General features: G+C 33.8%; 2 protein-coding genes across 3 annotated transcripts; both read left to right on the top strand.

Moving 5' to 3' along the window:
• Nucleotides 1-606: 606 nt before the first annotated feature.
• On the top strand, nucleotides 607-7,921 carry LOC141658464 (uncharacterized). Its single transcript, XM_074465410.1, has 4 exons — nucleotides 607-1,075; nucleotides 1,799-1,884; nucleotides 3,391-3,552; nucleotides 7,362-7,921. Exons 1-4 carry the CDS (start codon nucleotides 686-688, stop codon nucleotides 7,531-7,533), a joined length of 810 nt encoding a protein of 269 aa, XP_074321511.1. The 5' UTR covers nucleotides 607-685; the 3' UTR covers nucleotides 7,534-7,921.
• Nucleotides 7,922-11,040: 3,119 nt separating this feature from the next.
• LOC141585957 (ATPase 7, plasma membrane-type-like) lies at nucleotides 11,041-19,330 on the top strand. 2 transcript variants are annotated; one of them, XM_074407041.1, is made up of 21 exons: nucleotides 11,041-11,120; nucleotides 11,256-11,375; nucleotides 12,461-12,559; nucleotides 13,181-13,318; nucleotides 13,686-13,820; nucleotides 14,615-14,794; nucleotides 14,977-15,183; nucleotides 15,279-15,398; nucleotides 15,484-15,603; nucleotides 15,719-15,841; nucleotides 15,947-16,051; nucleotides 16,151-16,295; nucleotides 16,390-16,557; nucleotides 16,673-16,911; nucleotides 16,997-17,029; nucleotides 17,356-17,437; nucleotides 17,518-17,678; nucleotides 17,973-18,185; nucleotides 18,281-18,463; nucleotides 18,610-18,794; nucleotides 19,046-19,282. In XM_074407041.1, the coding sequence occupies exons 1-21, from the start codon at nucleotides 11,070-11,072 to the stop codon at nucleotides 19,095-19,097; spliced, it is 2,859 nt and encodes a 952-aa protein (XP_074263142.1). In that variant the 5' UTR covers nucleotides 11,041-11,069; the 3' UTR covers nucleotides 19,098-19,282. The 2 variants fall into 2 exon arrangements, with proteins under 2 accessions (XP_074263142.1, XP_074263141.1); XM_074407040.1 differs by lacking the exons at nucleotides 11,041-11,120; nucleotides 11,256-11,375 and having other exon boundaries at nucleotides 12,248-12,559; nucleotides 19,046-19,330.
• Nucleotides 19,331-19,746: the final 416 nt, after the last annotated feature.

The raw sequence follows: 19,746 nt of genomic DNA on the forward strand, positions 1-19,746 counted from the left end.
CATACCTGGGTGGTATCGGGTTGGAACTTGATACCTCATACCTTGTGTTTGGTTCAATTTTGGAGGGTATGGGGTTATAAATTAATCAAAGCTAAAAACTCTTCAAAATACAATATTTTTAATAATAATTTTTATACTATTAAATCATGTAGAGAAAATTTAATCAAATAAATATATAAAATGATTTTTTTACAATTGTTTTTATCACCTTTTAATATTTGTAATTTGATACCATGGGTATCAATTTCATACCCACCCCCCTTCCTGGGTATGAGAAACCCATACCTCATGGGTTTGAGGTATGGGTATCAAACCTTCAATTTTGTCAACCAAACACATGGTATGGGTTTGGAATGTTCCAAATCCATACCTCATACCTATATTGGGTGAACCAAACACCTTAGAGTTTTATCAAATTTGAACCACAACCCTATCTTTACATGAAAAAATAAATATAATTTTTTTTATGAACAATTCTTTATGTCACATCCAAATGCTAAGAAAAGCACCCAAAATCAAAAAGAGACATATAGACAAAAGTTTTCTATGTAGTATGTACTAAACATATATAATCCATTAATTTCAAGGGTTTTATTATTACTTGTTGAAGAAAACCTAGCAAGCTCATCACCCACCAATCCACCCAAAAGAGTAAACAAAACAAAAAAAATAAAATAAAAAATAAATGGAAAGATCAAATAATTTCACCAAGAACAACAATACCTTTCCCAACTATGAGCTTCATATGTCCTTAATTCATTCCAATAATAATAATACTATTAATACTACTACTACTACTATTACAAGTACTAGTACTTTAGATGTGTTTTCAAACAACTTAGAGCTAGACCATTCAAATCAGGTTATGCTAATCTCAAATTTGTTGGCTCATCAGTCTACTGAGCCACCACCGGCACCGTCTCGTCGTTTTATTGTCAATGATCCGGCCCCACTTCAGCCTATGTCGACCGCCACGGCTGCTAATATAGGGCTTGTTAGTAGTTTTGATTATGTTACTAATACCAACCGGCACTCTTGGAACAATACTAATAATACTACTTCAGATCATGATCAGGTTCATTTATATGTACTTTTAAATTTAATACTTATGAATTTATAATTTATGTTATTTATAATTAATAATTAATTATGTATTATTTTTTCCCCAAATTTTCGATGCTGACGCAATTTTTATTATGGATCATTCAGAAATAGTATATACACACATGTACATGTGTGTGTTTTCAATCTAAAGAGTAGTTAACACTGAGGTATCGTGACAATAGCTCACCGGTTTGAATCTCTCTCTCCCCTCGATATTGTACTAATTTTGCGCATCATTTAACACCAAAAAAAATATAGAGTAATATTGATTGATCAGTGTTGCATAAGATGGTTTTATAATAAATAACATAATTAGAATTGCTATATTGAATGAGATGAATATCATTAGTGAGCCATTGTATGATGGACAATGGGAGTTTTTATTGAGTATATAAATTATTTTGTTGCTGGTGTTTTAAGACAGATATATCCGTTTTATTAATAAAACAGATTCAAATATTACCACATACATGATGATAATGTGTCACAAATTTCCTTGTAGTTCTTAGGCAACTTATGTTATCAAATGGTATCTTTTGACCTATTTTGTGACAACGGTTGTACCCGTCTTAAACAAGAATTCCTGATATTTTGTGACATTACAATTTTCAATAAATTTCTTAATTCATAAATGTTGTGCTTAAGTTTTATTGATGTCTTACAATGATTTACGTGTGGCACATTGATCTTGCAGGTGGATGGATCGTCGGATCCTAAAACTGTAAATGAAGATGAATCAAACGAAAATAATGGACGTAACGAGGGTTCCGATCATTTTTGGTACATTCCAATTTAAATTACTCTTTATTATAAAGTGTTAAGAAACTTGTTAAATTTCAATTTCACGTACAAGTGCAGTGCATATATGAACATAAATTAGAATCAATACTAATATTAATATAAATACTCCCTCCACTTTTTAATATATGACGTTTTGCTTTTACGAGACGAGCCTTTGACTTTAATATTTACAACAAAATATTTGGTAAAAAATTATAAAAATTATACCATTAGATTACTTATGAAAAACTCTTTCATATGAGTATACATATCACTATATTTAAGCATATAATTTGAGAGATATTGAAGAGAGAAGTGTGTGTCTCGAAATGTGAGAAAGTCATATAAAGAAAAATAGAGGGAGTATATATTTGAGGACGATGAAATTAAGACTATATGAGCAACATCATTATATTTTTTGTCCATCCCGAGGGCCGAGACTTGTAGTTGGGAGGCGAAAAATTTCAGGGAGAGCAAATGAGTTATACACTAAGAGCAATAGCAGTAGAAGAACTTTATATAAAGTTCTTTTTATGCCATGTCATATTACGTCAATTTCAATACTTAAGAACTTTTATTTACAATGGAAGAACTTAATATAAAAGTTCTTAAATGAAATATACTTAAAAATGGACAATGTTAAAGTGTTTTTCACATTTTACAAAGCTGATTTATTGGTTATACACATTCCCATATTTAAAAACTTGGTTCTTATTTTAGAACTTAATTCTTAAAAATAAGAACCAATTTTTCAATGCAATAGAAGAACTTTAAAAACAAGGTTCTTAGTGATAACCTCAATGTTAAGAACTACTATTGCTATTGCTCTAAGGCAAGCATAAAAAAATTTCCAAATTTTAATGTCCAAGTCACCGGATTTGTCTTTGTCGAGTTTAATGCACGCAGTTTTAGCTTGTATTGAAAGTTGAAACACAAATTCTAGAATAAAACAATCATTTTCTATAAAAAAAAAAAAATCTTTTATTTGTCGCTATAAAAAAAAAAAAGAGTAACTTTTATAAAAATGGATGTCTTATAAGGTGAGCAGTGGTGGAGCTACGATTATCCGTTAGGGGAGTGAAAAATCTAAGCGGGGCAAACTGGTAATGTCGTAAAGTAAATCTTGAAAAAAATCGAAAATTTTCACTAAGAAATTCAAAATTTTCAATGTCCAGCGAGGCGAGCGCCCCTGCTAGTCACCCCTAAATCCGCCACTGAATGTGAGACCGTCTAACACAATAAATACTGTAAGTTTAATTGATGAAAGTAGCATATACATAGTCATTATTTAAAGTAGATGATCATGATGAGTTTTGCCATAATTTTCTTACTTACATGTGTCTTCATGATGAGCATATCATGAGATGAAATAATTATATTCTAGACAATGTTAAATTATCTTTTAACTATTATAATGATGCATTTATCAATAATGCATCATGTATATCCGTGCATAAGCGATTGATGGATGACGGATGAATGATTGTATGCATGGTATATGGAAAGGTGGAAAAGCTCAAGCTCGGAGAAGAACAAAATGAAAATAAGGAGAAAATTGAGAGAGCCAAGGTTTTGTTTCCAAACAAGAAGCGATGTTGATGTACTAGACGATGGTTATAAGTGGCGCAAATATGGTCAGAAAGTTGTCAAGAATAGCCTCCATCCTAGGTACTTATTTCTTTCTATAATCCCTAAGAAGCGGATTACAGATCATCTGTCTTATTTTTATGTTCCATTTTATGTCATCGAGGGGATGGGTGTGTTAAAGGATAGAAATAATGGGATCGGAGATAAAATGAGACATAAAAATGGATTTTCTGGCAGGCCGACAAGTAAAACGTGTTTTATGGTGAAACCAATAACCTAATCAAAACAACTCTGATAATTGATCAAGATAAGGTATCCCAAAACACAAATTTGTGACACGCATATCCGTCGCAAGCTTGCGACGGGTCAAGTACTACCCATGTAAGGTAGATAAGACAAAAGCAGAATACCTAGGGAGCAGCAATCTGTTTTGTCTTATCTATCCATATGGGTAGTACTTGACCCGTCGCAAGCTTGTGACGGATATGCCCGTTACAAGGAATACTTGCTGATCCCAAAATACTCCAAAACTTGATAACTTGGTCAAATTTTTCACAACTTTATCCAAAATGACTTTACCATAAATCACCTAACCAGTTAAAAAACTCGATCTAAATTGACCCGAGATGAATGTGACTAGTTTAAAATTGTACCTAAATTTATTTACATAACAAATAACAATGCAACCAATACTTCTAATAGCATCCCCATTATTAGCTAAACAATAATCCCTCTTACATGATATGCATCAATATTTTTGAGTGGACATGTATATGATTACATGAATAAATAAAAGAAGAAATACACAATCTTGTAGTAGTCAATTTAGACCACTATTTATGCGTTGTAGTAAATTTGCAGTAGCAAAGTGGAACAGATGGACATCAAATACACAAGTTTGCATTGAAAAATTAATAGTTAGTCTACCTACAACATGCATGGTACACCACACATCAAATATGCGTATGTAAATGTCAACTAGCTTAATTAATTGGTAAAGTCATAAACGGTACTACTCATGATCTGATCAAGTTTGAATCCTGTTAGCATTAAAGTCACTTTCATAGCGGTCTATAAACCACAAATAAATGTGTGTTAAGTGTATAACTTACTGAAGCAGAAGTCTAATTGCTAATTATGTAGTAATGTTGCTTATAAAGAAGGTAAGATTAGATTGCTTAAGGTGGACAATATAGTCATAATGAGATAGTTAATCTGTTTAATTATAGGTTTGTGGGATTAAGGTTGCTGAATATTGAAGTTGGGAAAGGGTAAATTATTTTAGTTGAAAGTTTACTACTCCCCCGTTCCGATTAATTGTTGTCCTTTGATTTTGGCACAAAGACCAAGGAAAGAGGAGAGAGTCAATAACTAAATGACAAGTGGAACAAATTGAATGAGAATGATCAAATTAATCATCAAGTTCATTCTTAAAATAGAAAGGATAACAAATGACTGAGACACCCCAAAATGGAAAAGGACAACAAATGACCGGGACAAAGTGATTAATATTAATTAGGGCAATGTTAGGTCGTCACCCAGTTATACTAAATCTCGATACCACGATTTTACATATTTCATGGAAGTCCCATCATTAATGGTCTCTATACAATTTTATGGATTATACCACCAGTTGTACGATGTAGAATCTAAGCTTTGTAATAAAGAATCTGAGTTCTATTCTAAAGAATACGAGCTTTATTAGATAGTATCTGATTTCATTCATTTATACAATAAAAATATAACTATGCATGAATAGGCTCAAAAAAAATACACATAAGCTCGATTTGTTTTACTTTAGTTGTACAATGCTCATATACAACTCTATGTATAATCCTATTTGTGGTCTCCATATTATACTCCGTACGGTCAGTGGCGGATTAGAGGGGGCTAGTAGGGGAGTTTGCCCCACTCAAAATGAAAGTGTTGCACGTTTTAGTTAAAAAAATTCAAAATTTTTTCAAGTTTATCTTATGGCATTACTTGTTCGTCCCCGCTGGAATTTTTCGCCCCCTAACCTCAAATCCTGGCTCCGCCGCTGCGTACAGTGACATCAAAACTTATTAATACTGACGAGTAAATATTAGGGGTGGAGCCAAAACTCGATACCAATTATTTTCTCTATAGATTTCTCTTTACTAGTACACACCTATAGGCTGAGTAACTAGAGAACCAAAGACCAAGAGCACATAATATACTGAGCTCCCTAGGCTCGTCATATAGTCCTTGTAATTTAGCTGTCGAGAATATTACTACTGATATTATTCTGATAATTCTCTTAGTCAAAGATGTTCATAATTTCACCACTGTAAAAGTCTGATCACCGTAATCATGTATGTCCTTGTACCTTCACCCACTAGCTATCTTTTCTTACACGCTTGCATATCTAATACTTGAGTTAGCATGTGTTCCGGGTGTGATTACGGAGCAGTGTTGTTACCACGTAAGCTTGTTGATTGAATGATGACTTTGCTTGACTCTTCATTTCGGCCTCTCCTGAAACAATGAACAAACTGAGGGCTCGGCTTGGCACCGAGCGTACTCACTCCGACGCTCAAGTCAGTAAACTTAAAGGGATTAAGTTGTGTGTAACTTGGCAAAGTATGTTGTAGAGAGATAAGAGAGTTTATACCAGATTATGAGTGGTTTTAGGTTATATTTTGGATCCTTTTCTCGTTGAGAGAAGTAGAGTATTTATAGACTTTCACCTTTTGTCACGTAGTGGCCAAGTGGCCAAGTGGCTAGCAGGTGGAAAGATCGTTCTACCCTCGGCCGATGGACCCATAGCAGGCCGGCCGAGGGGTCTTGGATATGAGTACGCGGATATGTATCCCGGCTGGCTAGTTGTCCTAGCCGGGACCCAAGTGACAGGCCGAAGGGCCGCATCGGCTAAACTGTCTAATACGTTGACTTGCTGTCTTTTATCTTTGACCTTACTCAAGATGTTGACTCGGTCAGCGGGTGCAGAATATGCCCCATCAGCATGCATACATAATAATACAATAATACAATGCTATATAGTTAAAGCCTCTTATTACACAAATTCGATATGAGTAGGTTTTCCTTAGGTCGGATATATCCGTTTTAAGATTAAGCTTTTTGCTCATCTCAATCAATGCATTTTGACTGCTTTTATCTTATTTGACCCGGTTAAAATTTAAAACGGTTATGTCCGTTTTAAACAAGAATTTGTGATGTGATATAGGACAGCTACTTAAGCTAAGTAATAAAAATTACTGTGAAACCCTAAAATAGGTGAAGACACTAATATTCTACATGACTACATATAATATGCGACTAACTTCTTCCTCTACAAGAAGAACAGTCAGGGCTTAGGCAAATATATAGCATGACCTCGTGCAATACATGCATGGAAAGTATACCGATTTATTATAGATCAGATCAATAACTTGTATATTTGTGTAAAATTGTTTTACTATAATATTATATTCAAAATGCATGGCGCGTGAATAAAATATTGTATGTCACAGCTCACACATAATTAATTTAACAACTAGACTACTAAATAAAAATATCCCTAATTTTATTATGAAGCATTAAGATCGATTTTTGTTCACATTCAATTAAATTATCTACGCATAAATTATTAGTATTAGTACGGTAAGATTTTATTTTAAGAAGCTTGATTTTATACATTTTGATTTTTAGCTAGTCTTGCTTAAACACAATATCTGTTTTAATGATAAAACAGATTCAAATACTCCCATTTAATGATAGCAAGTTAAATTTTTGCTATTATCTGAACGCCTGGCCTTATCATGATATAATACATATTGAAATCTGTTTTAAGATCAAAATGAATAATATTGAGGTAACATTTACTAATAATAATTTATATAGTAGTATGACATTGTTTGTATGAATAACAGGAGTTACTACAGATGCACGCATCAAAATTGCAGAGTGAAGAAGAGAGTAGAAAGATTATCAGAAGATTGTAGAATGGTTATAACTACATACGAAGGCAGGCACAATCATTCTCCTGATGATGATTCCTCCAATACTTCCGATCATGAATTATCATGCTTTTCCTCTTTCTAATATGTATATATACGACGGGTTTATAATTTCTCGCATAAGGCGGAGATAGAGTCCACGTTATAAAGTCGAATTTAAAAAATGGTAAACTATCTCTTTATGTTATCCATGTGACATCGTCACATATTGATAATATCGTAATAGGAGCCTGTTTACAAATTTGTTGGAGAAACTTGAAGATTTAAATCAAGTTTAGCCGAAAAAGTTATTGTATTGTGGTACTACTAGCCTGGTACATACGAACGATATGATTTTGAGATCACTAGCTAGCATATGGTCCTTCCGTCTTGATTATTTATTTACTTATTTTATTTTAGAGTGTATTATTCATTCGTTTATCAACTGGTATAAATCCATTGCAATATATGCACGGTATATATAGTTTTTTATTTTTTTTTAGAGTATTATTTATAAATTTTAAATTGACAGTTTATTTTTCATGTTTCTTTTCATTATATTTTGATTTGAAAAATTAAAATTAAAATCGTAAGAAGTCATGAATTGAATACTTGTAATGAATTTTTTTCTTTTGCCGAGAAAAAAATGATGTTATTTAGTAATTTTTTAACTAATAACATATTTTTTAGGCGCAACTTCTTAAAATATTAATGAATTTTTATCGTAATTTTTTTTAAACAAAAATAAAAGAATTTATTTATCATAAAAAGAATGGAGGTAAATTTGTAGGAAAATGTCAAATATTGAACATTATAAATATTTACATTTAAAAAATTATGGCTATCTATAACTTATTATCATACTTATAGTATAAACCAAAAATACTAATCCCAATTTTAGGAAATATTTTTAGGCGGGAAAAATGAAAGTTTGACCTATTCTTTTAGTAGATAGGGGATGAAGGGACGGAGTAATTAGGTTTTTAAGATCCTTTCTATACCTAAGACAAAATATGAAAGCTGGAATTTGCTATTTGATGCAAACATTTATTAATATCCGAATTTTTCAAAGATACATTATTAATTATAAATTAAATACCGATTAAATAATATGGGTTGTATAGTTTTAATCTATAGTGGAATTCACCAACCTGGCAACGAAATTACATGCGTTTTTACTTGTTCAAATTATAAATGGGTCAATACGTAGTGCGGTGTACAAAATAAGTAGCTAGTCCATAAATGTTTCCATCACCTATTGTGTATTGGTAGTTTATTTGACGTAAGTTGCCCAATTAAAAAGACAATGACTCCCAACAACCATCTTCCTTTGATCAAAGTTGTCTGATTAATAGAGTAGAGGTTATTATATATATAAATACGAAATAACGGGGGGAACCGATTATTTCCACCGTTCCAATTATTTAATTATTTTTAATTAAAATACTTCTTACAGAAATTGTATTCGCAAAGGTAAACAAATGAATGAAATAGAGAGAATTTACGTAAATGCAATGTATTTTCAAAATAGTAATACCGAATGAATTTTGATCAGCATTTTAAGTAATTCTTGGCTTATTTTGCATATTAAGTTCATTTTATTAGCCATTAATTAAGAAGGTACGGAGTATAAAACATTACCATTAGTACGAATTAGATCAACTCGAAAGTCGAAATAGTCGACATTTTTACTTAAAAAAGCTTGTTGGAGTTCCGATTTAACTTTAAAGTTTTCCCTTTCAAGTGATCATTTCTAACAAGTATTTGTAAATTGTTGTCGCATTCATTATAATTAGAAGATGTGATAATTAATTCCAAGTAGTGCCCTGCATGAACAATTTTAAAACATCCGTACAAACGCAAGCACTCCGTATCATCGCAGGTTTCACAGCTAATGAAAGATCCTCTCCATTTTATCAAAAGAAATGGACATACATTTTTAATCAACGGCCCAGATTTAATCTAAAAAAATCTAACGATAGGTTTTAATATACAGGGTGAAAAAAGATATTGGTGTAGCCGTAGAGGGAAAAATAGGCCTCTACATTTGTTCTCAAGTAAAAATCATTTCCATTTACTACAAGAATGACCTGACCTAAATGATCTAGGGGTAATTTGTAAAGTTATCTTGTGCTCACGAGTGAACCTAGAAATAAAATTTTAGGTATCAATTTTTTCTTATGTTGTTTTATACATATGTTATGCATGGCCTCATTAAGAATTTTTAGTAGCAAAAATCAATAATTTCAAGTTAATAATGATATTACAATTAAAATTTTTATTATATTCTATTTTACAAGATTTAAGGCGTTGTTTGATAAAGACATTTCACTAATTTCAGGGCAGCTTATTTGACCAAACTAGTTTATTTGATTAAAATTTCAGCTACATGATTTTTTTGCAAGTGTTTGACAAGTTGCTTATTTAACCAAATAAACTGCCTAAAATGAAATGATACATAAGGTAACATTTGAGAAATCAGGTACCTGATCCGAGTTTATATTCCCTTCTACCCCTTCACTCTATAATTTTAAATCATTATTATATATATACTTTTACGTCATTTCACCAAAATATGTTACATTTTCAATTAATTTGTCAAACATTTTTTTTATATAATCGATTACCTTATTAACTCCTAACTATCAGCTACATTTTCAGGTTTCAGTCAGTTTTTCAGTTTTCAAGTATATTTTTAGGTTTTGACTAACTTTTTGACTAATTTTACCAAACAAAACCTTACTCAAATCTTAGATCGTTTCAAACCGAAAATTATTTCAAGTACGGAGGGAGCAACAATAATAATGTTACATATAGGGGGCATTTGGTCGGTTGGAAACTTGGAACGATCTTCCTCGCATAATTAGAGGGCCGGTTATATTATTATCATTAAGATACTCACGATTCGTTAAAATCATTCGTAATTTCGCAAGGTTGTCCAATTCAACTACTTTACTTAGTATATATAAACCCTATGCAAATCAAACAATGCCCCCTCAAAATATAATTACAAACTAATAATTTCCCCAAAATAAATAAAATTGCAATAAAACTTCTCATAATTTCACGAAAAACTCGAAAAATAATTTGATTGTGGGAGTTGTTGGCTTTTTTTGGTCAACGTTATAATTCCTACATCAAATTTTGATTTATTTCTATATTCTTTTAGCAACACTTTTGGTTCTTAGGTAAATATTTTTTGTTGTCTTATTTCTTACATTACTTGTTTTTTTAGTACTCGACACCTCCGGAGTACACGAATTATTGTACAAGTTTTAGCTCAGTTAGTCTTCTGTAAGACATTTTATACTAGTATTATGTGAAACGGATTCCATAATACTTAGAATTTGGTCCATGAATGATCGAAAGTACGTGCTTGTATAAGACTGTCTTATATCCATCATAATGTAAATTTTTTCGTTTACTTGTAAAGTTGTAATAATACCCTTGTTAATAGATTTTAAAGACTACCATTTAAAAATGTCTATATAGCGAATGCAAATGGTTTTACAATAATTTAGCGTAAAATTGTTTTACCGTAGAAGTGTTCCTTTTTAATGATTTTTTTTATACCTTTTTTTTTCTTTTGATAGTTTTGGTGAAAAAAGATTGCTGGTTCAAGAGAGTTGAGAGGACTACAACATGGGGGACAACTTCATGGATCATCATGGAGATAATCAAAGTGTTGACTTGGTAATTACTAATTTGCTAGAGTTAATTAATTCTAGTTGTTGGTAACGTAAATTTCAATTTTGTTTTATACACGTAATATATGAACTAACAAATGATCGAGACAGAGGGAATATGAACTAACTAGCATGCATGCAGGAAAATGTACCATTGGAGGAAGTATTCCAAAGTCTTGAATGTACAAGAGAGGGTTTAAACTCTGAAGATATTGAATCAAGAATTGCAAGATATGGATACAACAAACTTGAGGAGAAAAAGGTTAGTGTTACATACTGACCCGACCCGCATCCGTATGAGGGTTCGAATCTAACCTGAAATCCAAATTAACCGGACCTTATTTAACCCACAATGTTTATTGTTCATACTAACCGTCAACCCCAAATAAGTTTAATCCAATGGTGTAGCTTAGGGACTTGCTTGCAATTTCTTAAAATTGCAAGCTAGTTGCTACACCATTGGAGAAGGCTATGTATAATGGCTTGCCTTAAGCAACTAGCTTCATTAAGCTAGTTGCTTAAATTGGCCCACTATACAAAACAACCAATAGAAAAATTAGTTCAATAAATTAAGTTTGATTTATTTTTAATTTTTAATTTATTAGAATTTGTGATTCATGTCAAGCTAATGTAAAAGGTAGCTAAACCATTGGAAGAGTTTAGTAGCTTAAAATGGTTGTAGCTTAGGATATGACGTGAATTTGTCAAGCTAGAAGATATCTGCTTACCTGAACTCAAAACCAACCCGAATTCTTATAAACCTGAATTGATTGATCCGATCGACTTGCTTGCCAGGTCTAGATTCACTAGTAAAATTTTGAATTGGGTTATTCGGGTCATTAAAAATTTATAAAACAATTGATTGAGACACCCAAAATAGAAAAGAACAACAAATGACCGGGACAGAGGGAGTACAATCCTAAAATAGAAAGGACAACAATTGACTGAGCCACCCAAAAAATGAAAAAGGACAACAAATAACCGGGACAGAGGGAGTACAATCTAAAATAGTAAGGACAACAATTAACTGAGACACCCAGAAATAGAAAAGGAATGACCGGAACGAACAGTTAAGAAAAAATGTAATTAGGGTTTTAATCCTTAATTTAATTATCCGCTCCTTTATTCAACTGTGGATTATAATTTGCATATCGAACAAGCAATTACTTTGTTTTATCAATAAATTACATTTTAGTTTCCGGTTGCTTTAGTTAATTTAATCAATTTTCTTTAATTAGGGTTACGGTGCTACAAAATCATGCAAGAGTTAAAAGATTCAAAATTCTACACCTTCTTTCCTATGAAAATCTCCTAATATAACGGTAAAAAAATGGGATAATATTGCAGGAAAACAAGATATTGAAATTCCTAGGGTTTATGTGGAATCCATTATCATGGGTTATGGAAGCTGCTGCTATCATGGCTATTGCTCTTGCTCATGGAGGGGTAATTATTTAATTAATTGCATTCTCTTTTTTCCTTCTTTTATCCCAATTTATGCATAATACGAGTACACATAATTAATTTGATTTGCGATCTTAAAGATAAGATTTTGGGCTTGCTAGTAGCGGAGTCAGGATTTGACGTGAAAAATTTCGGGTGTAAAGTAAAGTAGCAAAAAAATCGGACATTTTATCTAGAATTTTAGCTTTTTTCATTATTCCTCTTGCGGTAAGGGGTCGAAAAATTTTAATGAGGCGAACAAGTAATGCCATAAGATAGACTCGAAAAAAAAATTGATTTCTTAAGTTAAAAATTGCTAGTTTTTTTTTTTTTTTTCAATGGTAATTTATCTAGCCTAAGGCCACATAAAGCCATGGGAGCTGGCGGGTTATGTATAAAACCGTCTCATATATAAATTAACTCTGAAGAACTATAATCAATTATCAATTATTTCCTCGGTTCCAATTATTGGTTTATTTTTGTTTAAACTTGGTCAAAGTAAAGGTAAACTGTTCACTAAGACCGAGAAAGTATATGATTTTTTTAGCTAGGAATCTAGAATTGTCAATATGAAATAAAATATTTGTAATTTTTGGTACTAACCAATGTGTTGTGTTACAACAGGGAAAAGGTCCAGATTATCCAGATTTTGTAGGTATTGTAGTTTTACTGATCATAAACTCTACAATCAGTTTTATAGAAGAAAACAATGCTGGCAATGCTGCAGCTGCCCTTATGGCTCGTCTCGCCCCCAAAGCCAAGGTATATACTCTCATGGAGTCTCATCTAATTGGAATGATAGGACGCGTTTGGGTGGTACTGAGTCTCAGTATCACCTTATTTCATAATGATGGACCGTACATAAGGGCATGTGAAAAGGTGGATGCTATCTCAGTTTCCTATATATTTTTACAGTTACGTTTTTACTCAGCGTACAACGACCGAATCCTATATTAAAAGGGTAACTGATAATTTTCAGTAAATAAATTTTCCATTTTTGGCACTGGCAAACCGCGTAAAGGGTGATACTGAAAATGAGTTCTAATAGTTAAGAATATACTCGTATATTTTATTACCTACTTGTTGGCAAGTATATGTTGAAATGACTAATTAAAAAAATGGGGAGTAGGCCCTGAGAAATGGGAGCTGGAATGAAGAGGATGCAGCAATGTTGGTGCCAGGGGATATTATTAGCATCAAACTTGGTGATATTATTCCTGCTGATGCACGTCTTCTTGAAGGCGACCCTCTTAAAATTGACCAGGTAATCATATTATAAGTTATAATCTCACATTTGACTAAGTTATGTATGTTTTTGTGGAGTTGTCAGATTTTTATAGTATTATTGCCAGCTTATAATTGATTTTGATACTGCTGCAATGTCTTTCATGCTCTGCACGTACTATGAATAATACGGATTAATAATTATCGGTGTCTAATAATGAATAGAAAGAATGTCTGTGATTGGAAATGAGTTACCGTCACATGATAGTTGATTTAGATGGTCCGCATTTCAAAGTGGGAATGTGGCAGTTGACATAAAATTAATTAATAATTATGAAATGACAGGAGTATAATGAAATCTCGATTTTAGATTTGATCATGAAATCGGTGTTTTTCGGACCTATATCAGGCTATAGCTTATTGTCGCAGCCCAGATTTAATAATCATTGAACTTAGCTAGCTCATATGAAGGACTGTCGGACTGATAGCATCAATGTGTTTTGATCAGAAGGACTGTCGGACTGATAGCATTGCAGGAATGCTGTTTTTGGTCTTAGAATATGCAGATGCAACGAACCAAATTCTTCGAATATAATTTATGAATTTAGCTGGACGAACCAAATTGGTCACTAAGCAATTGAAGCTTCTTATATTGTGTAGTAGTAAAATGCAGATGGGATGTAGACACGCGATTCAATACAGTTCATCTGTAAACGTCTTTGTTATATCATACCTTCCATTTCCTGCACTGTGAATAATTTTTGTGTTGTGGTGGTCGCTCTATACCTATTGGATATTGTTTTAACTAAATTTGTACTTCTGACAATGAAATAGTCTGCACTTACCGGAGAGTCACTTCCAGTGACCAAACACCCAGGTGCAGCGGTCTACTCAGGCTCAACGTGTAAACAAGGTGAAATTGATGCTGTCATTATCGCTACTGGTGTCAACACTTTCTTTGGCAAGGCTGCTCATCTTGTTGAAAGTACCACTCATGTTGGCCATTTCCAAAAGGTATCTCCTTCCTCTGAAATCTTTGGCTCTTAAGCTTTTTTTTTTTTTTTTTTTTTTTTTTTTTTTGAATTCAGACCTGAATAGAGTATATGTAGCTCTGCCATATTTAGTTCTTGTTCCTATAATACATGTTATTATATTGTATTATTGGTCTTGTTAAGAATGTGCGTCTGCTATTGTAGGTTTTGACAGCAATCGGAAACTTCTGCATATGCTCAATCGCAGTTGGGATGATCATTGAAGTGATAGTGATATATGGATTGCACCTAAGGCCCTATCGGGTGGGAATAGATAACCTCCTAGTCTTGCTTATAGGTGGTATCCCTATCGCGATGCCTACTGTACTGTCTGTAACAATGGCCATTGGATCACATCGCTTGTCTCAACAGGCTAGTTCATTACACCTTTCCATGAATGTACCTGTATTAACAGTCTACTGATGCATTTCTCACGAGTTTTTGTGAAACTGTTCGATGCTATATAGGGCGCGATAACAAAGAGAATGACCGCAATTGAGGAAATGGCTGGCATGGATGTACTCTGCAGTGACAAAACAGGAACCTTGACGCTTAACAAGCTTACCGTTGACAAAAATCTAATTGAGGTTTTTTTTTTCTTTCCGACCTCAATATCTTCAGTTCATGGAGGTTATGCTAGCAAGGCTGAATGTAAGATTCTCTAATTTGCAGGTATTTCCGAAAGATGTTGATGCAAACATGGTAGTGTTAATGGCAGCAAGAGCGTCAAGAGTAGAGAACCAAGACGCAATTGATGCTGCTATTGTGTCAATGTTGGACAACCCGAAACAGGTACAGCAATATCACAAAAGTTATAGTCTTGTTAGTGGAGTACTAAAATCTTCACTGTTTGATGAATGAATTTTGGCAGTCTAAAACCCCGTCTGATTGATTATGTTAATGGCAGGCGCGAGAAGGGATCAAAGAGGTGCATTTCCTCCCATTTAACCCGACTGATAAAAGAACTGCGCTCACTTACTTGGATCAAGATGGTAAAATGCACAGGGTTAGCAAAGGTGCACCAGAACAGGTAATAACACTGTACTGCACCATAATTACTACCTTTAATTAAGATATAAATCATATTTATTTGCCTTTTTTATTTTTAAAATTTTTATGTTTACACTCTTTACAGATTCTAGAGTTAGCTCACAACAAATCAGTTATAGCGGGAAGGGTCCATGGGATTATTGACAAGTTTGCTGAACGTGGGCTTCGTGCTCTCGGTGTTGCTCGCCAGGTAAATTTATGTAGTTATGAAATATTTGTTTGTTAATGTTCTGCACGTACTATGACATATTGACTTGTGTGTAATGAATACGACCATGTCTCTCTGCAGGAGGTTCCGGACTGTAAAAAAGACAGTCCAGGAGGTCCTTGGGAGTTTGTTGCACTTCTGCCACTTTTCGATCCTCCTCGACATGACAGTGCTGAAACCATCATGAGAGCTCTAGAACTAGGCGTCAGCGTCAAGATGATTACAGGTTAGTCCTTGAGATAATTGGTTGAAATATGTTTAAACTGTAACAACCCTTCACCGTTTCTAATATCTTGCGTGATTCACTGACACCTAATCAGGAGATCAGCTTGCAATTGCCAAAGAGACGGGTAGGCGGCTTGGAATGGGAACAAATATGTATCCTTCGTCCTCTCTTCTAAGCGAATTTAGAGAGCGGGGAGGCTCGGATTTGCCACCAGTCGACGAGCTCATTGAAAATGCTGACGGTTTTGCCGGTGTTTTTCCTGGTATCTACACCATATTCTGGACCCTTAACTAGTTAATCCAAGTGCTCAGCATTTGCTCTGCTGTTAAAAACTGTTATGAATTTTCTTCTGAAGTTTGATTTTTCGTGTTTTGTAGAGCATAAGTATGAAATTGTGAGGAAATTGCAAGAGTTAAAGCACATATGTGGAATGACGGGTGATGGAGTGAACGATGCCCCGGCCTTAAAGAAGGCAGACATTGGTATCGCTGTTGCAGATTCAACAGATGCAGCCAGAAGTGCTTCTGACATTGTTTTGACGGAGCCTGGCCTTAGCGTTATCATTAGCGCTGTTTTAACCAGTCGTTCCATTTTCCAGAGGATGAAAAATTACACGGTACTAATGTCCTTCAGTTATGATCTTCAATTACGGAACTTTTAAGGCTGACACATTCTGATACCTAATTTTCTCTAATCTGTAGATATACGCAGTTTCCATAACCATCCGTATTGTGGTAAGTATACACTACACTGTCTTACGATATATTCTAGCTTTTGTCGATTACAAAAGGTATTGATGATATTTGTGTCCAGAACATAAGTAGTATATGCAACTTGGGTCATTTCGGGTGCACTATTACCCGATTAATTTGGGTTTTTTTCCGCCTTAGTAGCTACAGGTTCATCTATTTAGGACCTTTTTTGGGTCATTGCTGAAGTCGGGTCACATTGGTGTCGGGATAATCAGATTCAGGTCTACATTTGGTTGTTTTTTTACGTGTTAGTCTACTTTTCAGTATGGCAAATATTCACAGAAGACGGCGATTTTTATTTGTGACAGATGGGATTCATGATGCTTTGTGTCATATGGAAATTCGACTTCCCTCCTCTAATGGTGCTGATCATTGCCATACTCAATGACGGTTAGTTATATCAGCCCTTACAGTTTTTTATGATTGGTAGCGGAACTATACACTAAGTTGTTCAATTTGTACATATAAAGGTACTATAATGACCATATCAAAGGACAGAGTGAAACCATCACCGACACCTGATCGTTGGAACCTCAGAGAAATTTTCGCTACTGGGGTCATCCTCGGTACCTACCTCGCTGTCATGACCATTGTGTTCTATTGGGCTGCTTACGACACAAGTTTCTTCCCGGTACTCTTATTATTCCACTCATAACTATCTAATCTTACCAAGGTACTTATGTGCTGCAGATGTCAACTAGCTTAGTTGGTAAAGTCATGAGAGGTAGGTCTCATGACCTGGGTTCAAATCCCGACATCATCAAAATCGCCCTAGTGGCTCCCTTTACACCAATAAAAAAAGGTTACTTAAGCCCAATGCTTAGTAAGACACTAACCAAAACGACTTGGTGCGTCTTGTAAATAACGCGCAGCTAACAGCTTGAAGTACTATATTTAGTGATTATATCTGGTTTATATTGAGCAGAAACACTTCCACGTTCGGGATTTAAACCAGTACACACATGACATGACAAAGCCTGAAGTTGTCAAAGAACTACACCAAAGAATGGCATCAGCTATTTATCTTCAAGTCAGTACTATCAGTCAAGCCCTTATTTTCGTTACTCGGGCCAGGGGATGGTCCTTTACTGAAAGACCCGGCTTTCTGCTTGTCGCTGCCTTTCTCATTGCTCAACTGGTAACTAAATTCTAACATATTGGAACATTTCTAATCAAAGTTTCCAGGGAAAAATTTGCATTTTTGTACTGAAATGTTGATGAAATAATGCACAGATTGCAACCATAATTTCCGCGACTGTGAACTGGGATTTAGCTGGAATTCGGGCGATTGGATGGGGTTGGAGTGGGGTGATATGGCTGTTTAACATTGTTACTTACATGTTTCTTGATCTTATCAAGTTCGGAGTAAGATATGCCCTTAGCGGAAAAGCTTGGCATCGTACTTTCAATGAAAGGGTAAGTTGTTTTTACTTCTTCTGTATAAGACTATCTTATGGTAAATCGACTTGAAACCTTCAAAGTTGCTACAAACACGAAAACTTTGAATTATCATCTAAACCTAACAAATGTATATTTGTTTGTTGTTTGGATGGGTACTTAAGATTGGATTAAGTACGCAAAAGAGCTTTGGAAAGGAAGCGAGAGAGGCAGCATGGGCAGCGGAGAAATGGACGCAACATGGAAAGAAGTCGCCAGAGATGAAGACTATGTTCGCGGAAAGGAACGCCTCTTTTAGGGAACTCAGTTCTATGGCTGATGAAGCTATGAAAAGAGCTGAAGTTGCAAGGTATTGTCTCAATGTTTTACAAGAATCTTAAGTTGATTAAGGAACTAAATGTGGTATTCTTAGGCGATTTTGAGTTTCAGTATCAACATACTCTTAAACGAGTATACTCTGTATTAAATTAAAATGTTTAGAATAAAATAAAATACGGTAGTGGTTGGAGATAATATTTCTCATAAAATTCCGTATAATATTTGAATTGTTAAATTTTTCATACAGATTTAATCACATAAATTATAATGGACATTTTGCAGGTTGAGAGAGCTCCAAAGTCCGCGACGCAACGACACACCCTCAAGTTCTTGAAGAAGGTTTATTATTAACACAAAAATTCCTTAATTTATTTTTGAATATATATATTGAAGATGAGTATGTCCTAATACCTAATTCTTGCCCACATTCAATTTGTAACACCTATTTATTTTTGTTGGAAATTATTTGGCATATATAATCCCATTCTTTTTGTGTGGTCTTACTAAAATTAACCAACATTTTATGTTTGCAAGGGTAATCCATTTAATACTAATATTTGTTGATTTCATAGTTTGTTCTTACTTTGTAGGTATCAACTCGCTAAGTATAAACAAAGCGAGTTTGGTTAGAGCATTTAGGAAAAGAAAAAAGAAAATGAAACTTTTTCACTTTTTAAGTATTTCTTTGCTGCACTTTTCCTTATCTTTTCGGCTTTTCGCATTACCATTTTTCTGTTTAGTATTTTTCCTACCCTAACCCCAAAAATATCTAATCTTGACTATATTAAGTTTCGACTTAGCTCAAATTTGGTCAAACTTAACTCATATTCAGTCCGAAATTGATTTAACCAAGTACAAACAAAATTTTAATCAAATAAATAAATCTCGGCAGCTCTCGCTTGTGACTGTCACAAACCTGTGACCTCTTACAAACGTGTTTTACGAAGTTTACGTTGTGCTCCAATGGACTAAGAGTAGTTGAA

This window comes from Silene latifolia, chromosome 6 (genome assembly GCF_048544455.1).
Source record: "Silene latifolia isolate original U9 population chromosome 6, ASM4854445v1, whole genome shotgun sequence".
Lineage (NCBI taxonomy): Eukaryota > Viridiplantae > Streptophyta > Magnoliopsida > Caryophyllales > Caryophyllaceae > Silene > Silene latifolia.

Excerpts from the sequence above, each read along its gene's own strand:
- LOC141658464 (XM_074465410.1), top strand. The coding sequence starts at position 686 with ATGGAAAGATCAAATAATTTCACCAAGAACAACAATACCTTTCCCAAC. Across the intron at positions 1,076-1,798 it reads CTACTTCAGATCATGATCAG|GTGGATGGATCGTCGGATCC; the intron begins GTTCATTTATAT and ends TTGATCTTGCAG. Across the intron at positions 3,553-7,361 it reads AAGAATAGCCTCCATCCTAG|GAGTTACTACAGATGCACGC; the intron begins GTACTTATTTCT and ends TATGAATAACAG.
- LOC141585957 (XM_074407041.1), top strand. The coding sequence starts at position 11,070 with ATGGGGGACAACTTCATGGATCATCATGGAGATAATCAAAGTGTTGAC. Across the intron at positions 15,184-15,278 it reads CACATCGCTTGTCTCAACAG|GGCGCGATAACAAAGAGAAT; the intron begins GCTAGTTCATTA and ends GATGCTATATAG. Across the intron at positions 16,052-16,150 it reads CTCTCGGTGTTGCTCGCCAG|GAGGTTCCGGACTGTAAAAA; the intron begins GTAAATTTATGT and ends GTCTCTCTGCAG.